Genomic DNA, 21316 nt, shown 5'->3' with positions numbered 1-21316 from the left:
CGCGATGTAACATTCCTTTCGATGGCAACATGCCTCCCTCCTTTTCCAAGGATTTTATTTTCAAGGGTGGGAGTGGGAGTGTTTTGTTTTCCTACCAGCTGATTTGTGTCTGAAGAAAATGTCACTATTGTGAAGGTTGTTGTTGACTATTATTTTAAAATTAGTAAATAACTTAAAAAGCTGGTTGTTTTTATACTTTAACTTAATATATCGGTTTTTAAAATGTGTGATTTTGTTTTAAAAGTATTAATTTGTATCTAGATTGGACATAAACTATATTAAGATGATCTTTTGATATATTGAGAAATGACGCAGTTTTATATTAAAGCAATTTTTTGTTAGGTATTTCAAGGTAAGGAAAATGTTTTTATGTAATTGAATGTAAACAAAGCTTAATGATGTTTTTAGTATGTTACATTTTCATATGCACCCTTAATTATCATTTATTTTATATAATTTTATCCACACCCCTTTGTTGTCAGTTGCTTTGTTTTGCTTGATTGTGCAAAGCTGTGACATCCAGAGAGTAATGATGTTTTGATTGTTTTAAATTGCCAATCGCGATTAGGTATGCTCGTTTTTATTTCCTCTTGTCTATTTTAATTATTCCTACTAAATCTGTAATTATTTAGATAATTGCTTTAAGGGTAAAAGGAAGGTATTACTGATCTTTTGTAAGAAAATGACACTAAGAGAATTAAAACAGTTTTTAAAAAATACTGGAATATGATTTTGATTTCTTAAAATATCTTTCTTTATCAGTGTATTGAAACCTCTCACTTCTTGTATTTATTGACATAGCAAGGGGAATTTAATTAATACTTGTAATTTTATTTCAGTTAATCATGTTTCCTAGTTTTAATGCAGTAATGCATATTTAATGCATTTATTGGTAGATTATTATCTATAAGTTATACTATTTTTAATCCTTTATAAAAAATTAGAAAAGTCTACAGGAGAAAAGTCTGGAGCTTTTGTTGGTTACTTGTTATCACTATTTTCATACAGAATAAATATTCATTATGTTTCATAGAAATATAATCTTGGGTCATACCTTGTTCCAATATTTTACATATCTACAAATTATTTATTGGGATTGGATATAATTATCATTATCAATTAATATATAGGAAATCATAGTTACAGTGAAAGTATATTATTATTTTGTAAAATAATCATATTCAATTAGATAATTATTTTCAATGCAAGAAGCATGATACTATGAATAACAAGATAAGATCTTCCCGTAGCACAAAATCTGTCGTGTTCGCGCATGCCGTCATTGGAGAGCAGAATTTGAATTCTTGTTAAAGTTAAATGGGATTTTTATGCATTCTGTGATGAAATTATTAGCAAAATAATAATATTAAAAAAAGGTCTAATAATTACAATAATCGTACACAAAAGGATATCTCCAAACTATTTATTAAAGATTATTTATTGACACATACAAAAAACTGACATTACGAACGTGCAGCTGTCCAATTACGTCACGACTTATGCGCAATATCTTATCTTCTTAATCATAGTATCATGGCAAGAAGTATAAACTTAAATAAAAAGTAATATATGATAATTTAACATTTACAAAAGTTAATGTATCAAAATAAGTAGTTTACCAATATAGAGCTAATTCATTTATATTAGATTTGGTTATAAAAAATAATATTTTTGACAAAATATTTAAGATCTTCATTTCTAATGACAACATTAGATCTGGTTGGTAATAATTTGTGAATTATTTCCAACAAGTATGGCATACTTAGTCTGATGACTCCTTGCACATGTGCCATCCCTCAATTTATGTGAACTAAATGTGATTATTCCATTCATTTTGTGTTTAGTATCTACTCATTTATACCTTGCATTTTCTTCTTGCCTTTACTCCTCTTTAAGCCTCAGTGTATTTTCTATAACTCTTTTAAATATCCTAATCTCTGCCATCTCCAATAGCCTCTGTGTTGGGTATTATTTCTGATACATATGTCGTTATTAGTCTTATACTGGCTTTATACATTCTTGATGTTGATTTTGCTGATAGTGTTATTAACATTTCATGCCAGGCTATTTGCTTTTTCTACTTGATCTCTTATATCTATCTCCAGGTCTCCATAGCTGGACAGTGTAATCTATATCTACAAATCTGTATTTTTCTTCTATGTATATCTTTACTCATCACTATAGTTTTGGTTTTCTGAGTTAAAACCGTCATATTAAATTCTTTTGCTCTTGTGTTGAATAGTTGAATATATGGACTACTCTTTATAGAGTGATCATCTTTGCCTTAGGCTATCAGTATTGCTTCATATGCACAACAGAGTATTTTTACTTTTTTGGTCCCCATTCTATATCCTATTTCTTTGTTAATGCTTTTGATAATTTCATCCATAATTAAATTGAAAGTATAGGGCTTAATAAGCTCCCTGATATTATTCCATTGCCTTTATGATATCGAAGAGAACATTTCTATTATAAAAGATGGATTACATCTTTGAGTTTACTCCTAAAATTGATTTCTTAGATCAGACACTACATTACTATTATTACTACTATTATACTCTATGATTTCAGGGTAATTTGCTTTATGACGAATACTGCATATACACACATTCTTCCAGTATCTATTAAGTTTATCCACAAGTGTTTTTTGAAAAGTGTTCCTGTGTGTTCTTATTAACTTTTTCATTTCTGGCTATCTCTGATGCTTCTAGTCCTAATCACATTTGTTGTCCCTTTGTGTACAGATAGTCAATCCATGTATGCTTTTTATATGTTTGAGATCTATTAGTTTCTTCATCTACATTTTTTGTCCCCTTATAAAGTGCCAAATTTCCTTCTGTAGACCAATAAAATCATGTTACCATTTCTTTTGAAAAACTTTTGCACTGATTTTTTCCTATTCTTTTTACAATAGTATGTGTTTCATTTCTTATTGTCTTGTAACTGTTGTAAGCTTTTTGTATCTTGGTTGACATTTAAGTATTTCATTTAAGATTTTTTTACATTTTTCCTTCCCTTCTGTGCAGAACCATTGAGTGTGTCGCCTTGAAAACAATTTATTTTTATTTATCTTTCTTTTGGCAAGGGTTTCCTTAGGTAAGTAAGGTATTTGATTTAATTTTTGCCCAACTTTCTTCGACTTCAGAACTTTCTCTGATATGTAGATACAAAAAAAATAATCATTATTATTACAAAATTAGCAAAAGATACTAACATTATGTTTCTGCTTAATAAACAGAAATCAAAATCATATTTCCCCCTAGTCTCCTATCCACATTCTGCATCAACTCCCACAATGAAGCATTATACCGAGTGATAAAACTGATTGTTTATTCATATAAATCCCTCATTTATTCGAGAAGTAGCTACTAGGTGTGACAATCAAAATTCAATATGCGGACTGTTTATACCACTACAGAAAGAGTAAAAAAATAATAAAATGGTACTTTGGGGGACATTCTGTACAAGAAGCTTTTAATTTATTACAGCTTTTCAAAAAAAAACCTATACCCATAGAAAAAACTGTATTAGCCATTATTTATCAATTTGAAAAGTTTGGCTGTACTCATTACAGATGTAAAAACTGCTTCTATCAGATCAACCTTATGAAAGGAAAATTAGTTAGGCAAGGCTGAAGTAATGCCATGTTCAAGTAGACCAATTGTCGTTGAAGTTAACATATATGAAAAAAACAATGAGGAATACTTTGAAAAGAAACAACTACTATTGTTATAAAGTGCAGACCACTCAAGAAAGATCTCCTATTGATCATTTTAAACAGATGGAATTCTGTGAAATAATATTGAGGAAATCAAATGAAAAAAATAATTTTTAAAGAATATTTTGTTTACAGATTAGTCCTTCTTCAGAATTTACTAGACATAATCTATCCTTTGTATGTTATTGGTCTCAGGAAAATAAGCATTTCAGTGTGTCTATACATATGCAGATACACTTTGATACTGGAATCAAAGAGCACAAATCGTAATAGATAACGAACCCAATCCAGAAATTGAAATCAGGAGAGGAGTTAGGCCGAGATGTATTATGTCCCCATTACTATTTAATGTATGTAGTGAAGCCATTTTGACGAAGCATCTCAAAGTGAAGGAATAATAATTAACAGAAGATCTATTAACAACACGAGATATGCAGATGACACCGTGATTATGACAGGCTTTGGTGAACATTTCTAATTACTGCTAAACAAAACAAACAGTTTCTGTGAAAAATATGGACTAAAAATGAATATAAAAAAGACCAAATACATAATAATAACAAAGAAAACAAATATACCAACAAACATACATTTGGGAAATGTACCGATAGAAAGGGTTGATAAATACAAATACCTAGGAACTTGGATTTCAAGACAATAATGATCAAAGAACCGAAATAAGAGCCAGGATAGAAATAGCAAGAAATGCGTTTGTAAAAATAAAAACAATTCTCTGCAACAAAAACCTTAGATTAGAACTGAGAGTAAGAGCACTGCGATATTATCGATACTGCAATGTGGACTTGAAAGCTGGGCATTAAAGCAAGAACACATAAATAAGTTACAGTGCTTTGAAATGTGGTGTTGCGAGAAATGGGCAAAGAATGCAAAATAATAAACACAATAAAAATAAGAAATCCACAAGGAAACTAAGTTCCTGTGTTTGGCTGTATACCATATATTAAAAATTTTGAATAAAATCCTTTATAAAAAGGTATATAAAAAACCCAGTTGGGCTATGTTAAATTGGCAAAACGTTTTCGGAATAAGTATTCCATCATCAGTACCAAGTTAATACATGGATGTAGCCACTAAATATGGGGTTACAAACCCTTTAAAAATTGCTAATTGAAATTTAGTTTACATAATGTCTGTTTTACAATTTAGATGGTAAAGTTACCGTTGGATTGGTACCTGGATTGGCACCATGTTACCAATCCAACGGTAACTTTACCATCTAAATTGTAAAACAGACATTATGTAAACTAAATTTCAATTAGCAATTTTTAAAGGGTTTGTAACCCCATATTTAGTGGCTACATCCATGTATTAACTTGGTACTGATGATGGAATACTTATTCCGAAAACGTTTTGCCAATTTAACATAGCCCAACTGGGTTTTTATATACCTTTTTATAAAGGATTTTATTCAAAATTAAAAATAAGAAAGTTACAATATGTTGGACACGTAATGAGGGGGCAGTGATATGAACTGCTAAGGCTGATACAGGGAAAGATAAGAGGAGGAAGGAGTATAGGAAGAAGGAGAGTGTCATGGTTGAGGAACTTAAGGGACTGGTTTAAATGCAGTTCTATAGAACTCTTCAGAGCAGCAGTAGATAGAGTAAAGATAGTGATGATGATATCCAACCTCCGATCGGGAGACGACACTTAAAGAAAAATATGTACATACGCAGTATCCATAAAACGTTGAACGTTTGGATTGGAATTTTAGGGGATCATATTATTGATCTCCACCAGGAAAATCATTTAAAGTGTTTTTACATGCATATTTAGTGGATTCACTCATGTATACCTGGTAACCGCACTGATGATGGAAATTCAAATATCTTGAATTACTAGGAAATCAAACTATTCCTGCCCTTCAACATCTTCAAATCAGGTTAAACTAAATTTTTCCTTCTTATTTCGTATATTATGTCTAGTATGTAATTTTCTCAAATTCATTTTCTAGATCTGGCAATTAGTGATTTGTTAATAATGATAATAATACTGATCAATTGTAACTACTCTCCTGGGTTATTCTTGTTTTATGATCTAGCATATGGTAATTTTTTTTTATTTAATGAAGAGGTTTCCATATTTAAAACGTCAGGTGGGTTGCCAGTTTTAATTCAGTTATCCACTTTGGGTCACTCGCTGTTTGCAACCTCTCACTCAGACGAGCTTTGTTTGCTAGTTTTGGTGACAGTCATGAGCACTAGCTTATCTCTATAGGCTATTATTTTATGTTTGAATTCGTTTCTACAGTTGTTGATAGAATTTTCGTAGGTGTTTTTTTAAAATCGTGATTGACTATTTTGATTTTGATTGACATCACGATCTTAAAATCGTGATGAAGCCATGGACGAATTCTACATTCCCAGTTAACTAATAAGAAACATTGGGCAGCAATTCATTGTTGATAACTCTAGCTTTGAAGTGATGGACAAATTCACATACTTAGGCTCCCTGATACCCAATGAAAACTTGAAGAATTCAACGTAAGAACAATTCTAGCAAATAAGTATTACTTTTGGCTGCATAGACACGTGAAAAGTATAAACTTAAGCTAGAAAACAAAAATAAAAAAAATATGTGTGCATCAGAAACTTGGACCATCTTCAAGACAGATAAAAACCTCTTTCTTATGTTTGAACAAAGAATCTTAAGAGGAATATTCGGTGGCATAGGTAAAAACGATATTTGGAGAGTTGGAGAGGGTACAGCTATGAGATATACCACAAATACAAACAGATATCTAATGACGTGATATTTCCCATTAAAATAGGAAGACTAAGATGAGCAAGACATCTAGCAAGATCACAGCAGAACAACCCTTCTAGACGAATTCTTATGTCACAGCCGGTGGGAAGTAGATGAAGATGTAGGCCAAAACTTAGATGAAAGGATGGTGTAGACTAAGATGCCAGAAAAATAGGTGTAGTAACAGGCAACGATTGGCAATGGATAGGGCTGACTGGCGAAATAAACTTGAAGGTCAAGGATCTACTATAGTGCTGTAGCACGATTGATGATGGTGACACCATTGATGAACATATTTTTATGCCTTCTGATGTTTTTTCACACTTTCCATCATTATTATATTCTAGTTAGTAGTTAGTATACCATCATGTTTATGTGTTCCCATCCCATTAAATCCATCTTCTGTAGCTAACATTATTTTCTTTAAAATATGTAACTATTATCACGTATTCTGTGGCCAAAAATAGTTCGATTGAACCTAACTTACATTAGTACAAAAATGTGCACATAAAAAAAAGTTACAGCCCTCTGAAGTTATAGAATGAAAATCGATTTTTTCCAATATATCGAAAACTGTTCTATTATATATATTCTATTGAAAATGGAGATGTGACTTTCTTACGGCAGGAATATCTTTAAAAAAACGTGAAATTTGTGTCCCCCCATATGTTTTTATACATACGTTCCAATTAAATTATTATTGTGGTACCATTAGTTAAAAACAATGTTTTTAAAACTTTTTTGCCTTTTAGTACTTTTTAGATAAGCCAGTTTTTATCGAGATACGGATTCTTTTTTAATATGTTTCAAAATTTTTAGAGTATCTAACGAAATGTAAAGTATAAATAAATTTTCATATTATGTATTACCAGGTCTCTATAAACTGACTTAACCATTTACAAATATGTGGTGGATTTTACAAATGGTGAAAATGACCTCCATTTACTCGAATACACATTCGACACTGTTTTAAAAAAGGAAAATCGAATATTTTGGAAAATCATGGGCTTCTGACGAAATCGATTTGCAACTTCTATGATTCTATTTCTTATTTATTGTTCGTTCAAAATTGATGCGGAATTTACGTACCCTTTCATAAAACTCCAGAAGCAAAAGTCAATTGGGTTAAGATCTGCACCTATTTGTGGCCAAGAAATAGGCGGATCAGGGCCCCTTCCAATCCAACGTCCAGGATACTGATCGAAAAGATATTCTCTTATTTCATTATGTTAATGCGCTGGAGTAAAATCCACATATTTTTCCTGACTGCGAGATTGACCTCGTCTAAGTGCTCTGGTAACACGTTTTGTAGAAAGTGTATATAATTTTCACCTTTTAAATTGTTTGGAAGAAATACTGGCCCTATTAGGTTATTATCCACAATTCCTGCCCGAACATTTTTTTTCCGTGTGGGTTTTCTTCGGCCCAGATGTGCGTGTTATGATGGTTCGTAATGCCATTTCTGTTAAAGGTAGCTTCGTCGGTCAACAAAACATGATTAATAAAATTGACATTTTGTTTGTTTTCCGTTAAAAACCAATCGCAAAAGCCCCTTCTTCAAGCTCAAATTCTTGAACGGGTGTTAAGTAATAAGGATCATACTGCTGTTCCTTGAATCTTCTCCAAATCATCATTTGAGAAACATCTAATTGGGCCGCTACTACTCTTTTATTGCTTCCAGGGATTTCTTCAATTGCTTCTAAAATCTCTTCATCGTTTGTATCTACTTTTGGTAGACCATTATTGCCAAACAAGTTGCGGTCGCAATGTGCCTGTCTCTCGTAAACGACGATCAATGGAAAGAAATAATAGTCTGTCGGGTGTATTTCGATTAGGATATTTTTCTGTATAAGGCCTTGCAGCTGCTGTACTATTCTTTTGGCATTCGCCTAATTCAAATTACTAATATCTAAAACCCTAATTTAGCCAGCTCAAACGTAGCCAGAATTAAATGCATATCTGCCATTCCTAAAAACGTGTACACATTGCTAAAAAGCTAACCACAGGAACACCTGTAGGAAGAAGAAGCAAAGGCCGACCGCGAATTAGGTGGTTAGATGGAGTTGAAACCGACTTACGGATATTAAAAATAAGATGGCAATATGTTGCCAGAAACCGAACAGAATGGCGACGAATCTTAGAGCAGGCCAAGATCCACAGAGGATTGTCGAGCCAAAGATGATGATGATGACTTTTAGTTCATAGTAACCATAGTAACAATAATGACTAAAGAATTTTTAATTCATAATAAAAAAGTAACCTCATCTGGATAAAAATTGGCTTCTCGAAAAAGTACTAAGAAGCAAAAAAGTTTTAAAAACATTGTGTTTAACTAATGGTACCACAATAATAATTTAATTGGAACGTATATAAACATTTGGGGGGGGGGTTTAAGGGAACAAAACCCCTAATTTTTATGGGGTGTACAAATTTCAGTGTTATTTTTTTAAAAGATATTCTTGCCATAAGAAAGTTACATGTCCATTTTCAATATAAAATCTCTAACAGTTTTCGATATATTGGAAAAAATCGATTTTCATTTTGTAACTTCAAAGGGCTGTAACTTTTTATGTACACATTTGTATTAAGGTAAGTTAGGTTCAATCGAACTATTTGTGGTCCCAGAATACGTGATTTAATTTATGACTTAACTTTTTTTTACACCCTGTATATATTCTCAAACGTTGTTTTTTATCTTCCATTATACACTCGCGATCATAAAATCCGGGTCATCTTGAAAATTTCAAGTTTCTTAAATATTTTTGCCTCTGGTGCAGTAATAACCTTTTTTTTTGGCTGATGTATTTTTTATTTGTCATCAATGTTTGTTTTGAAAGAAAAAAAAATGGTTTTTTATTGTTTTTATTAAAAAAAAACAGAAAACAAATAAAATTGTTGATAAAACAGACATACGAAAAAAAAATGGAAAATACAGAACGTGGTAAAAAATCAGTGAAATTTTAATGACCAATATCGTGCATTGCCTCCCCTTGCTCTAATAACCTCTTGCAGACGACGGGGCATACTCTTAATTTTTCTCCGGATTACATGGTGGTATGTTATTCCACTCTCTCACTAACAGATCCTTAAGCTCCTGTGCGTTGTTAGGAGGAGGTGTATGGGTTTGAATACGTTTTTTCAAATCGTCCCAGAGATGTTCGATGGGATTCAGGTCCGGAGACCTAGCTGGCCAGGGTACCCTCGTAATTCCAACTTCGTCCAAGTATTACATACTGATCCTGGCAACGTGCGGTCGCACGTTGTCCTGCATAAAAACGGCGTTTTCTCCAAGCCCTGTCATGTTCGGCATAACAGGTTCTTCCGGAATCTCCGTAATGTACCTTCATGCAGTTAGGGACCCATTTTCGATGAAGGGTAATTCTGTGTGGAAGTCGGAAGATATACCTCCCCAAGCCATGACCGAGCCTCCACCAAATGGCATTCTTGGAGTAATGCAAGCTTGTGAAAATCGTTCACCGGTTCTCCTCCAAACTCTTACACGTCCATCGGATCCAGTTAGGCAGAAACGGGATTCATCTGAGAATAACACTTTGCTACAATCGTTAATTCCCCAATGCGCGTATTGTCGAGCAAAAGCTAGTCGTGCAACTCGAGGCACCCGGCGAAGTGGCGGTCCTCTAGCCATTACCCGAGAAATAGTCAAGAAGAACGAAGTCTTCTTCTGTCTGTTGCAACACTAAAATTGCTATTTCGTACTTCCTCTAGACGATTTTGATGCATAACCGCAGTAGAGGTCCGGTTTCGTAAAGCCTGAAACACAAGGAAACGGTCATCTAGTGCCTTGGTCGTTCTTCTTCGTCCAGAGCCAGGTCGCCTGGTTAGCAAACTTGCCTCCTGAAAGCATTGAAGCACTCGTTGAACCGTAGAAAGGCTTACGCCAACAGTTCTTGCGACTTGCCGTTGAGTGTGACCGTCTTCCACAAGTGCAACAATTTGTGCCGTTTCAACAACAGTCAAAGGCATTTTTGTCAAAAAATAAACACTAATAATGGCACTAATAAACACTAATGGTGGCAATAATAAACGTTTGTCTGTTGCATTTGAACAGAAAGTCGAAGTACAAACGAGACATTTAAAACAAGCGGAGTTACAGGTAGCGTTCATTTTGGGAAGTGTGCACTTTACCGCGAAATCGGCACTATTGGAATTCTTTGTTACAAAGGAAACCGCAACAATTCTCAGAAACATGCATTAGTTTGTATTTGTGTTATTATTATTTACGATAAAGCTCGTTAAAAATGAAATATCGGTGATTTTCAAGGTGACCCGGATTTGATGATCGCGAGTGTATATACCTGAATAAAATTAAACTATTTAATGTTTTTCTTTATTCCAGACTATAGTTTAGTAAATTTATTTTAAAAATGTCAGAATCACCTGTAAACACAGGCCCTGAAGCACTAAGTGGACCGTCTAAAGTCTTACCAAGACATGTCAATGATCCAACGATTCTTGAAAGTGTTGCTGGCTTTATAAATGATGTAGTTCCTACATCCCACTTGGATCTTCATAATATCAATAATCAGATTCTTTGGGCTAGGTTTGAAGAACCTGAAACTGACAAAACAGCGGTTGTTGAGGTTGGCAGCTATGCTAGCTTTATACCATCGACACTTATTCTTATTTTGGGGTATAATACAGGAATACAGGTAAGTTATATGTGATAATTTTTTCTTGATGTGATCCTAGGAATAATCTACATTAAAGATGAATATATGTATTTGTGCGGCTGTATTATTTTAATTTATTTTTGTAGGTCTGGGCCATACCAGCTAATGGTGAAGCCACTGAAATTTTATCTTGGAGGCACGGTTATGTTAATCTACTTAAATTTTTACCTGTGCCATATATAGTTGGTAATACAACCAAAAAGGACTTATATTCCTCGAAGAGACCCTTGCTTGCGATCTGTGATAATTCATCGTCTGGACCTAAATTTAGCTCTTTAAATTTTGTTTCACTGAAAACAGGAGAACAGGTAGGATATGGCTTTTATTTCTAGTTTGCTGAATCATGTTTTTGTTTTTAAAATTAATCTACATTATTAAATTATTCTACGTTAGTGCACATAAATTAGGTCTCTTTATTTAAACAAGTTTTCCAGTAGTTTCTTTTTTCCAAATATCACTATCTAATCATTATTTTTACTTGGAGAATAATCTTATTTCTCCTTTTTTCCAGGTTAAAGTAATTAAGTTCAAAAATTCTGTAATTGATGTGCTAGCCAACAAACAATTTGTTGTGGTAAGTTTTCAAGAAAAAATTGCTGTATTCGATGCTCTCACTCTGGAAGATCACATGACTGTTACAACTTGTTTCTTGAGTCCTGGGTTGAACTCCAATCCGGTAACTCTTGGATCGAGGTGGTTAGCCTATGCTGAGAAAAAGTTAAATATGTCGAAAAGAAGCAATGGAGGGATGGATGGAGAAGGTGTACAAGTAAGTTTATCCAACTCATGCTGGAACGTGAAAATTACTTGTTAAAATCAATTTTAGAGTTATACCGCAACTGTTATCCATGCTGCGAAGTCTTTGGGCAGAGGACTACGAGGCTTAGGAGAAACTGTCGCCAGTAGTTTGACGGGAAATAATACATTTAAACCAGGAACTTCTCCAAACAGTCCCCAAGCTGGTGGTCAGTCGGATGTTCCTCATAAAGGAATAGTTACCATTTTAGACATTGGGGTAAGCCTCTCAGAAGTGACAATATACTTTTGATAATATTTGGTTAAAATTTATCTATTAATATAGAATACTTTTCAGTGTCCCAGTTATAATAACATTCAAGAAAACTCGACTCCAACAGGTGATCCGGTGATAGCACACTTTATCGCACATACAAAACCCGTAGTAGCTCTACAGTTCGATCCTAGCGGCATGTTACTTTTGACGGCCGATAAACGTGGTCACGATTTTCATCTATTCAGAATTCATCCACATCCAGGAGGACCTCAGTTGACGTCTGTTCATCATTTATACATTTTACATCGAGGAGATACATCTGCGATTGTACAAGATATGTGCTTTTCAAAAGATTCAAGGTGGGCTTGTGTCAGCACTTTAAGAGGTACTACACACGTCTTTCCGGTTACACCGTATGGCGGGAATGTTGGAATGCGAACACACGCTACCTCACATGTTGTTAACAAGATGTCACGGTTTCATAGATCTGCAGGTAAGTTATTTCTTGTAATGGATATTACAATTGACTCCTATTCGTTGTCTATATTTCACAGTATCAAGAATAGTCATTATCTACAATGATTTTAAAACATATGTTAACGCTTATTCATTTTTTAGGTTTGTCAGTTGATGGGAGGTCAAACAGTCCAATCTCGGTGATAGAAATGCCTAGTGTGTCTCATTATCCATATCACAATCCAAGATTTCCGCCATATCCACATCCGACTGTCGTTAATCCCCTAGCTCAAATTAGGCAACCCATAGTGCTGCAAAATAGCGGGAATACCCCACCAAGACAGTCGACAGGTTTGTAACAGGTTTTATCTTTAAAATATAATATATCTCTATATAATATATATAATATATCTCTATAAGCGATTTAAAATTATTTTATGAAAAAAATTACGAGAGAATTAGATTATGAGAAATCTGGAGACATAACTGAGATATTGGACACAATAAGGCTTGTTGTTATGTGCACAACACAATTTATGGTAAAATTAGTTCGTGTAAATTTAACACTTTTCCAAAAATCAATTTGGAATGGAAGCAAATATGGAGTATTTAAAGAAAGTTTCCTTAGTAGGGAAGTACACATGGAAATTTTTTACTTCATTGAAAAAAAAAACGCGTATAAAGTTCCACGATTGTAGAGGTCCAACTTGCAATAGTGGCCACTACTTACTAAGCTGCACTCTAGCCTGCACTTTACTTACTAGATTTTTCTCAATTATAAAGTATTTAGTACTGAGTAAGAGCTATTTGCAAAGATCGGTTAAGTAGAACCAAAGTGTTTTTCTATAAAAATGTTTCCACTATCCTCCACCTCTTAATTGAAAAGATAGACTAAAACTGTGAAATCAATTACACGCAGAATTTTGTGAAGAATACGACGATATTTCAGTGCCTAAATAATTTTTAGGTTAATCTAGAAGCCACTTTTATTATAAACAATTTTATATTATAACCCATTCCCGAGATATGGTCGAGAGCCGTTCTTAGTTGGTCACCCGATACATAGTTTTGCCGTTTGAGCAAAGACTCACAAACGCTTGATCCATTAGTTGTTGCTCATGTTCAAGTTATGTCAGTGTTTCGGGTAGTAACGGATCTTTCTTTGACCTCAAAGCATCTCTCTCGGATTGAGTTCACAATGAGAGAGAAGTAATTGCAAGATTTCTACACCATATTTCTCAGCCAAAGTTTCCATGTTATACTTGTATAAATATATCTACATAACTGTTTGCTAAATTCAATATCTACATAACTGTTTGCTCTGACTTCAAATAAGTAATGGTATTTTCAAAATAATTCATGTTCTCATAACTATTCTTTAATGTGTACTTTGTTGCAGTAACTGTTTTGTTAATTTGAAATTAATTGAAAATTTGTTGGAACCATTTGTTGGTACAAATGGTTTGGATTGTTCATTAGTAGCCCACTTAACACCCTATTTATTACATTTTCATCCAAATAAAAAATATTGTATCCTTCCGATCGATTTTTCTTGATGTTCATTAAAGTTGATGCATTCGATTTATAATGTCAGCGTACTCCACCATTACAGCTTTCCAATTTTTTTCACAAATAAAGCCTAATTATAAAAAACCTGCAATAGTCGGTAGAGAGTACTTTTGAAAATTTGGATACATTTTTATGTAAAACAACGGCTGCCGGTATGGCTTTGATTCTGGTAGATATGTTATAAAAGAATTCCATGTAGTCTTCTCGATTGAATCCTCATAGTCTTATTGTAAGTAAACTCCTCATTGGTCTCCTATCGGTTTGTTTCCAAATATTTTACAGAAATATTGGAGAAAGTTTCAACTATTATCTAATCGTTCCTCATGAATTTATCCGACTGTTCTGTCGCTAACACCAAGCGTTGTACTTGTAGACACAATTTCTGTTGGAGTCAGATCGGAATTAGTTTTTGTTGTATAAATCAACAAAATGATTTTTTACGCATACCATTTGTAAGATTTGTGCTCACTTGAAAAGTTTCACCCCTAAATGCTCCATGGTTTTGACGCAGCGGATAAAAAATGCATTTATGTTTCGATCGGTTTTTCGAAATAAAATATTCACTAAGTCCCTGGAGAATAGAGAGAAGGTTATTTGATGATTTTAAATAATAAATTTGTCAATTATAGAGGCATTGCAATCACCAGTACAGTGAACAGAGTCTAAATCCCAATCAATTTATTTTAATTGCTACTATCAATCAATTTATACTACCAATAGATTGGCTAGAACTACCAATGTGGGTAACGAATAGACGATAGATGAGTCCGTATAAGGGGATATCTTAAAAATACCAATTTTCTAACTTACAATCAATACAGCTGATACAAAGCTAATCTACACATCATCATCATCATCAGTGGCGTTACAGCTCTTTATGAGCCAAAGCCTTCTTCAGAACAATCCTCCATTCGCCCCTGTCTCTGGCAACTCTTCTCCATGCTCTAATTCCGATAGACTTCAAATCATTTTCTAGGTTGTCTTGGTACCTAAGTCTCAGTCTTCCTCTTCTTCGTTGTCCGATCGGCCCTCTTCGGTCAAAAACTTTTCTGACTATGGCATCTTCCTCTCGTCTGATTACATGACCTATCCATCTGAGGCGTGCTACCTTAATGAATTTTACAACGTCAGGTTCTCCAAATCTTCTATACAACTCAAAATTGCCTGCGCCACAAACCTTGTTCTTTTATGCCTCCATATATTCGTCTTAGTATTTTTCGCTCAAAACGTTTGAACAATTCTTGGTCATTCTGTGTTAGTGTCCAAGTTTCTGAACCATATGTTAGCACTGGTCTTATTAGTGTTTTGTATACAGTCAGTTTAATTTTTCCAGGCATTTTTGACGCCATCTGTCTTCTTAAGCCATAGTAACACTTATTGGCGAGCACTATTCTTCATTTGATTTCTTCACTGACGTTGTTATCTTTGGTTAGCAGCGACCCTAAGTATATGAAGGTGTCAACACCTTCCAGTTCTAGGTCATCAATTATTATTCGTGTAGGTGTCGGGTTGCTTGACCTAGTGCGACACATATATTTGGTCTTTTTAACCTTTATATTTAGTCCCATTCTGTGTGCAGATGCTCTTAACGACCGAAATGCTTCAGTCAGAGATTCTGTGGACCTACCTATGATGTCTATGTCATCTGCGTATCCGACAATTTGTACTGATTTGTTAAAGATAGTACCATTCGTAGTAATCTGCGACTCTCGAATTATTTTTTCTAATGCCAGGTTAAATAAGAGACACGATAGTCCATCACCCTGTCTTAGTCCATTTTTGCAATGGAAGGGTCTTGAGAGATCGTTTTGGATTTTTACCATGCTCTCTGCACCTGTGAGTGTAAGTTCAGTTAACCGGACAAGATCAAACGGAATGCGAAATTCTACAATAGCAAGTAGAAGTTTATTTCTATTTTCGGAGTCGTATGTAGCTTTGGAGTCAACATATATGTTGTGGTGGGTGTCGACGCCGAACTCTAGGGTTTTTTCAAGGATCTGCCTCACTGTAAATATCTGGTCCGTTGTTGATTTATTAGGACGGAAACCGCACTGATATCCTCCCACTATTTGTTCGGCGTAGGGGAGAAGTCTTTTGTACAATACGTTGGACAACACTTTATATGCCATATTGAGTAGAGTGATGCCTCTATAATTATCATACAAATCTACACATACAAGTGGTATAAATTTTTCAAAGTATACCCAATTTTACTTTAATTATAATCAACTCGTATTTTAGGTCGCCAAAGATTGCCATCTTCATCAGAGGAGAACATCTCTCTTCGGCTGGTCACTTGCTTCGGGGCTCCACGAGCCTTGCTTGACATGACCCGCGATAGCTCCGTAATAAAGAACACGAAACCTATTGACTCTCTGTTTGTCATGTCCTGTTTGGGAACTCTTATACAATATGATCTCGATCCCCACCAGCAATCCAACATACCGAAAGAACGAGTCTCCAGTGACACTCCCATTGAACTGACAGTTACCGCTCGAGCGCAGTGGTTGTTGCAGAGAAAAACTGGTGGAGTAGATTTGGTGCCACCCATGACGAAAGAGAATCTTAATTTCGTTAATCAGGACAAGGTGGAAGTTAAGAATAAGAAAGCGGAATATAATGATGAGCATTGGTTGTCACAAGTGGAGATAATTACACATGCAGGACCTCACAGGAGATTGTGGATGGGACCACAGTTTACTTTTAAAACATATAAAACTATTGCCGGGTAAGTTTTTATATATTTTTTTGTATTTGCCATCTATATTGTAAGGTTTTTATCCTGAAAGTAAATAGTGCTATGATGATATTGCTAAAACACGGGTTCATCAGCCAATATTTCTATTTCAATCGCATTATAACGTACTAATGGTGCTCAAACTAGAGATTCTATGTTCTTGCATGCAGTCATTCTCGAGAAATATATGCAATGTTTAGTTCAACGTTTTACTTAAAAATCTAGACAATGCTGAGCAGAAGTGCTAATATCAATCAATAGTACAGGAAAAAGGGAAATCGTAAAACATATTGTCTTCAGACATCTTCCTTCTTAGGCAGTGCTATGATGCGTTTTCAGCAATACCTTAAATTTTTGTTCTTATTATTTGACCATGTGTGATTTGAGTATGATTTTTTTATTTCTAGATAAATTCAATATTTCTCCTTTTTCTCTTGTCTGGTGGTGATCAGTTCGTTATCTCTTTTTGATAATGAGCTCTCAGTTTCTCTCACTTATTTCTTTGTTAACAGTTTTGTATTTAAATTGCCCTCTCTTCCACTAATGTCCTCAGTTTTGGAAATGTAAGCCAGAAATTCATTTCTGTGACTTCCAACATATTTTTCCTTTTTTTTGTTCTAATTAATATACAGCTAAAAGGTGCAATTGTGTCATTCAACAAACAGCAAATACTTATCAATATAGTATGTTAGAACTCATTTTGGCTGTTGACTAACCCAAGAAAATCATATCCGAAAAAAAGAAAATAGCTAAATTCCGTGAACTAATTTGAGCAAACCTTAACTTATGATATAATTAAAGAACAAATGATGATCTAGTGATATATATGAAATCTAATCGAACCCCACCTATCCAAATAGTTTTGATTATCCCTATTGGATATTAGTTATAACTGTCATCGCATGCCCTTAGTCGTGGACTAATACGCACTCCGATGAGCATCACTCTGCCTCAAAACTTCTACAATATTAGCTATTAAAACTATTAGCCAATTGACCTGAAAATGCCCATATCGAGAGAAAAGGAAATGTATAAATATGGTCCTAGAAACAAAAATAAGGCTCCTTAAATGTTACGTGTACTCAGTGCTTTTGTACGGAGTAGAAACGTGGACATTGAAGGCGGAAACTCCATCAAAACTTCAGGCTTTTGAGCTATGGTTATACAGAAGGATCCTGAAGATACCATCGGCAGAAAAGTCACCAATGAAGAAGTACTGCGGAGGATGAACACAACCGCAGATTTGGTCAACATCGTGAAAGGCCGTAAGCTGCAGTACTTGGGATATACAATGACAAATCAAGGCAGATACGAGCTCTCCAATGCATTTTGCAACGTAAAATTGAAGGAAAAATGCCTCAGGACGAAGAAGAATATCCTGGCTTGCTAACCTGAGAGCATGGTATAGAAAGACCTCAACACAGCTATGCCGTATAGCAACCAACAAAGTTATCATAGCCAGAATGATTGCCAACGTTCGGAACGGACAGGCACCCTAAGAAGAAGATAATTATGGGACATTTTCAAGTCACTAACCAGTCTCGCTCCGGCTCCCATACAGGGTCTCCTATACCTTGGGAGCCCTTTGCCGGGACTCCGCTCTTATTCTACGAACCTAGACTCTTGGCTGGACTCTTTTTACCTTTAAAAATGTGTTTTTTATTACAGATGTAAAAATTAATGATAATCCACCAAAGGTGGAATCTGCGCAGAGGGCACTTCGAAATCCCTCTGTAAGGCACCGTGAGAATGGATAAGTGGCCGTAGTATTCCAGGCCCTTACTTTCCTCTTGTTTATATAACATACATAAATTTTTTGACTGTTTGACAACAAAATTTTTTATCTTGGTTTATGTTATGAATTTTTTCCTCGCAGGATCTTCATGTTCTACAGTCTGCTTGGTGCTCGCCCAGTTGTTGATTTAAAATGGGCTCTGCTTTATTTAACAACAGCCCAGATAAGATTTTTGTAGGTCTATGGAAGCAAAGAGGTTCCGCGGTAATTGTCTAAATCGGCGAATTTGCACATTTCATCCAAAATACAATTTTTACCACCAGATTTGTTGTTTTTCATAATACGTATAGTCTCCATGATTTCATCTAAAGTGAGTGGAGGACTATCTGAAGGAGACACACATCTTTTATTTGGGATTTTAGCATTAAGAAGGGATGGAAAATAATCTCCAAAAGCTGCAGCACAGAATTGGTCTTTAAGATTTAATTTACCATTTATTCCTCTTAATGTAACGATAGAGGTTTAAATTAGTTTAATTGTTACTTGAAAGCCTGATAGAATTTACGAGTATGGGGTCTTTTGAAATTATCTTCAATTTCATTGATTTGACTTTTGTTGAACAGTCTTTTAGTTGATTTTAATATTTTTGATGTCTCTTTCCTAGTCTTACTTAACTTTCTCTAAACTCTGAATAATGTCAGACGAGTTAAGCGGGCTACTTCAACCAAACATTTGAACTTATAGTTATTTTAGTCAGATTGTTCAAGAGCATGACGGAATAATCCTCGTCCAACACAGTTTTAAAAAGTCCACAAGGAAAATGAAATTCCTGTAGTTGCCTGTATACCTTGAATCATAAAACTCTTATTAAAAAACCCTTTATAAAAGGTAAGAAAGGCTAAAATTGCCATCTCGGGTTACATCCTAGAACGTTTTCGGACTAATAAGTTCATCATCAGTGCAGTTACCTAAAATAAGTGCCAACACTTTGATTAAAGCAAATAAAAATATGAAATTTTGACCAAGGTTAAAGAACACGTGGTTGAACTCTGACTAGGTATACATGAGGGAAGCCACTAAATATGTGGGTAAAAACCTTTTAAAAACTTAATTGTGATTGATAAAAAACTTGTTAATTAATAAATATTTGTTGTTGTTAAGCACATATTTATGTTTGTTTTTTTTTAAGTGTTGATACTTAGGTAACTGCACTGATAATGGACTTATTAGTCCGAAAACGTTCTGTGACGTAACCCGAAAGGGCAATGTTAGAATATATATACCTTTTATAAAGGATTTTTTTAAATAACAGTTTTTTTTAGAACTGATAGTTCTCAAGTGCTCCTTGAAATAACGGCGGGAATTATCCGGCTTACTGGCAGGCAAATTGAAGCAGCGCTGGTAAAAGTAAAAAATCTGGTGATGATAACATATATCCAGAGTTCTCAACATAATGTAGCCTATGATGAATTCGTGGTTGACTAGATTTTTACTGATTCCTTGCTCGACAAATCTACTCAGATAATTTATACAATCAAAAATTATGTCAATTCTTAAGCTAAGCAAATCATAAATAGTCCAGTTGTCAGAGATTTGACCATTTGATTTGATTACTCGACAAGGAAGTAGAAGTGGCTTAATTTTATGGGTTTATGTTCTGTAAGAAAAAAAGATACGTAATATAAAAATATTTCATAATATGTGAATAATGTCATATTCGCAAATAATTACCAGACGAACTTATGGTTTGTTTAGTTTTGTTTTTTGTGATTTACGAAACGTCTCCTTCCATCTACTTTTATTAATTAAAAAAATTTTAGGTCTCCCCTATCAGTAGGAGAATCTCAGCCTATTGATTTGGGTCACTCAAAACCCATCAATATGCCGATAACGAAAGCAAACGCTGTTCTGATAGAATCAAGTTCTGCCTCGAGCTGTGAACAACATCTGCTGGAGAATTACCATAGAACTTTGGAAGAAGGAGGAGGAGTAGGGGAGTTGCAATTGAAAGAAGATCTAGCCGACGCAATGTTGGAATCGCCTGGAATGAGAGATACTGGTAAGTTGACAATGATGAATGTGAAGTTTTCTTTTCGATGTTTTCTTTTGATAGTTTTTTTTATAACGTAGCTTACGCACGATTATTTCATTTTCTTACATAATTATTGATTGCGTCCATTTTAATAGCCTACAATTTAGACTTATTTTTGATCTTTTAGTTTTCAGTTTTGATCTTTTATGAACATTTTACATTTTCTATCGTGGCCAAAACGGTAGGCATGTCGAGTACTTACTGACTTTCTATAAATCTTTCTTGAAGTTCTAGGCGTGTATTTCTAGTATACTATATTAATAAATGTAATATCAGCCTATCAAGATCTCTGTAAAATTTGAAGTTGTTAACCGATTTCAATCAACATTTTTTGGATGTCAAGTAATAATAGATGTAGTTCGGACAGGATATAAAATATTTAATTAAATGTTCAGAGCATACATCGATACCTTTTCTTAGCCAAAGATATAGAATTTTTATCGAGGATTTTCATAAAAACATTTATTGATAACAAAAGCAGAATAACTTAAAATTTAGAAATCTATTTAATCAATGTACAAAAATTAAGACTGATGAATT

At 34.2% G+C, this 21316-nt stretch overlaps 1 protein-coding gene across 1 annotated transcript in view; it reads left to right on the top strand.

Annotated features, from left to right (window-relative positions):
* The first annotated feature begins 96 nt into the window (after window positions 1-96).
* The window catches only part of LOC140439899 (breast carcinoma-amplified sequence 3 homolog), a 66615-nt gene continuing 45395 nt past the window's right edge, over window positions 97-21316 (top strand). Inside the window, exons 1-9 of the mRNA XM_072530073.1 lie at window positions 97-352; window positions 10842-11154; window positions 11262-11483; window positions 11687-11944; window positions 12002-12190; window positions 12269-12680; window positions 12806-12994; window positions 16454-16940; window positions 20505-20743. Coding sequence (XP_072386174.1) covers window positions 10870-11154; window positions 11262-11483; window positions 11687-11944; window positions 12002-12190; window positions 12269-12680; window positions 12806-12994; window positions 16454-16940; window positions 20505-20743 — 2281 coding nt within the window. The 5' untranslated portion in view covers window positions 97-352; window positions 10842-10869. The remainder of the gene's footprint in view (window positions 353-10841; window positions 11155-11261; window positions 11484-11686; window positions 11945-12001; window positions 12191-12268; window positions 12681-12805; window positions 12995-16453; window positions 16941-20504; window positions 20744-21316) is intronic.

Source organism: Diabrotica undecimpunctata, chromosome 4 (genome assembly GCF_040954645.1).
Source record: "Diabrotica undecimpunctata isolate CICGRU chromosome 4, icDiaUnde3, whole genome shotgun sequence".
Lineage (NCBI taxonomy): Eukaryota > Metazoa > Arthropoda > Insecta > Coleoptera > Chrysomelidae > Diabrotica > Diabrotica undecimpunctata.
The sequence above is the reverse complement of the archived record's forward strand: the minus strand, read 5'-3'. Positions and strand labels throughout refer to the sequence as shown.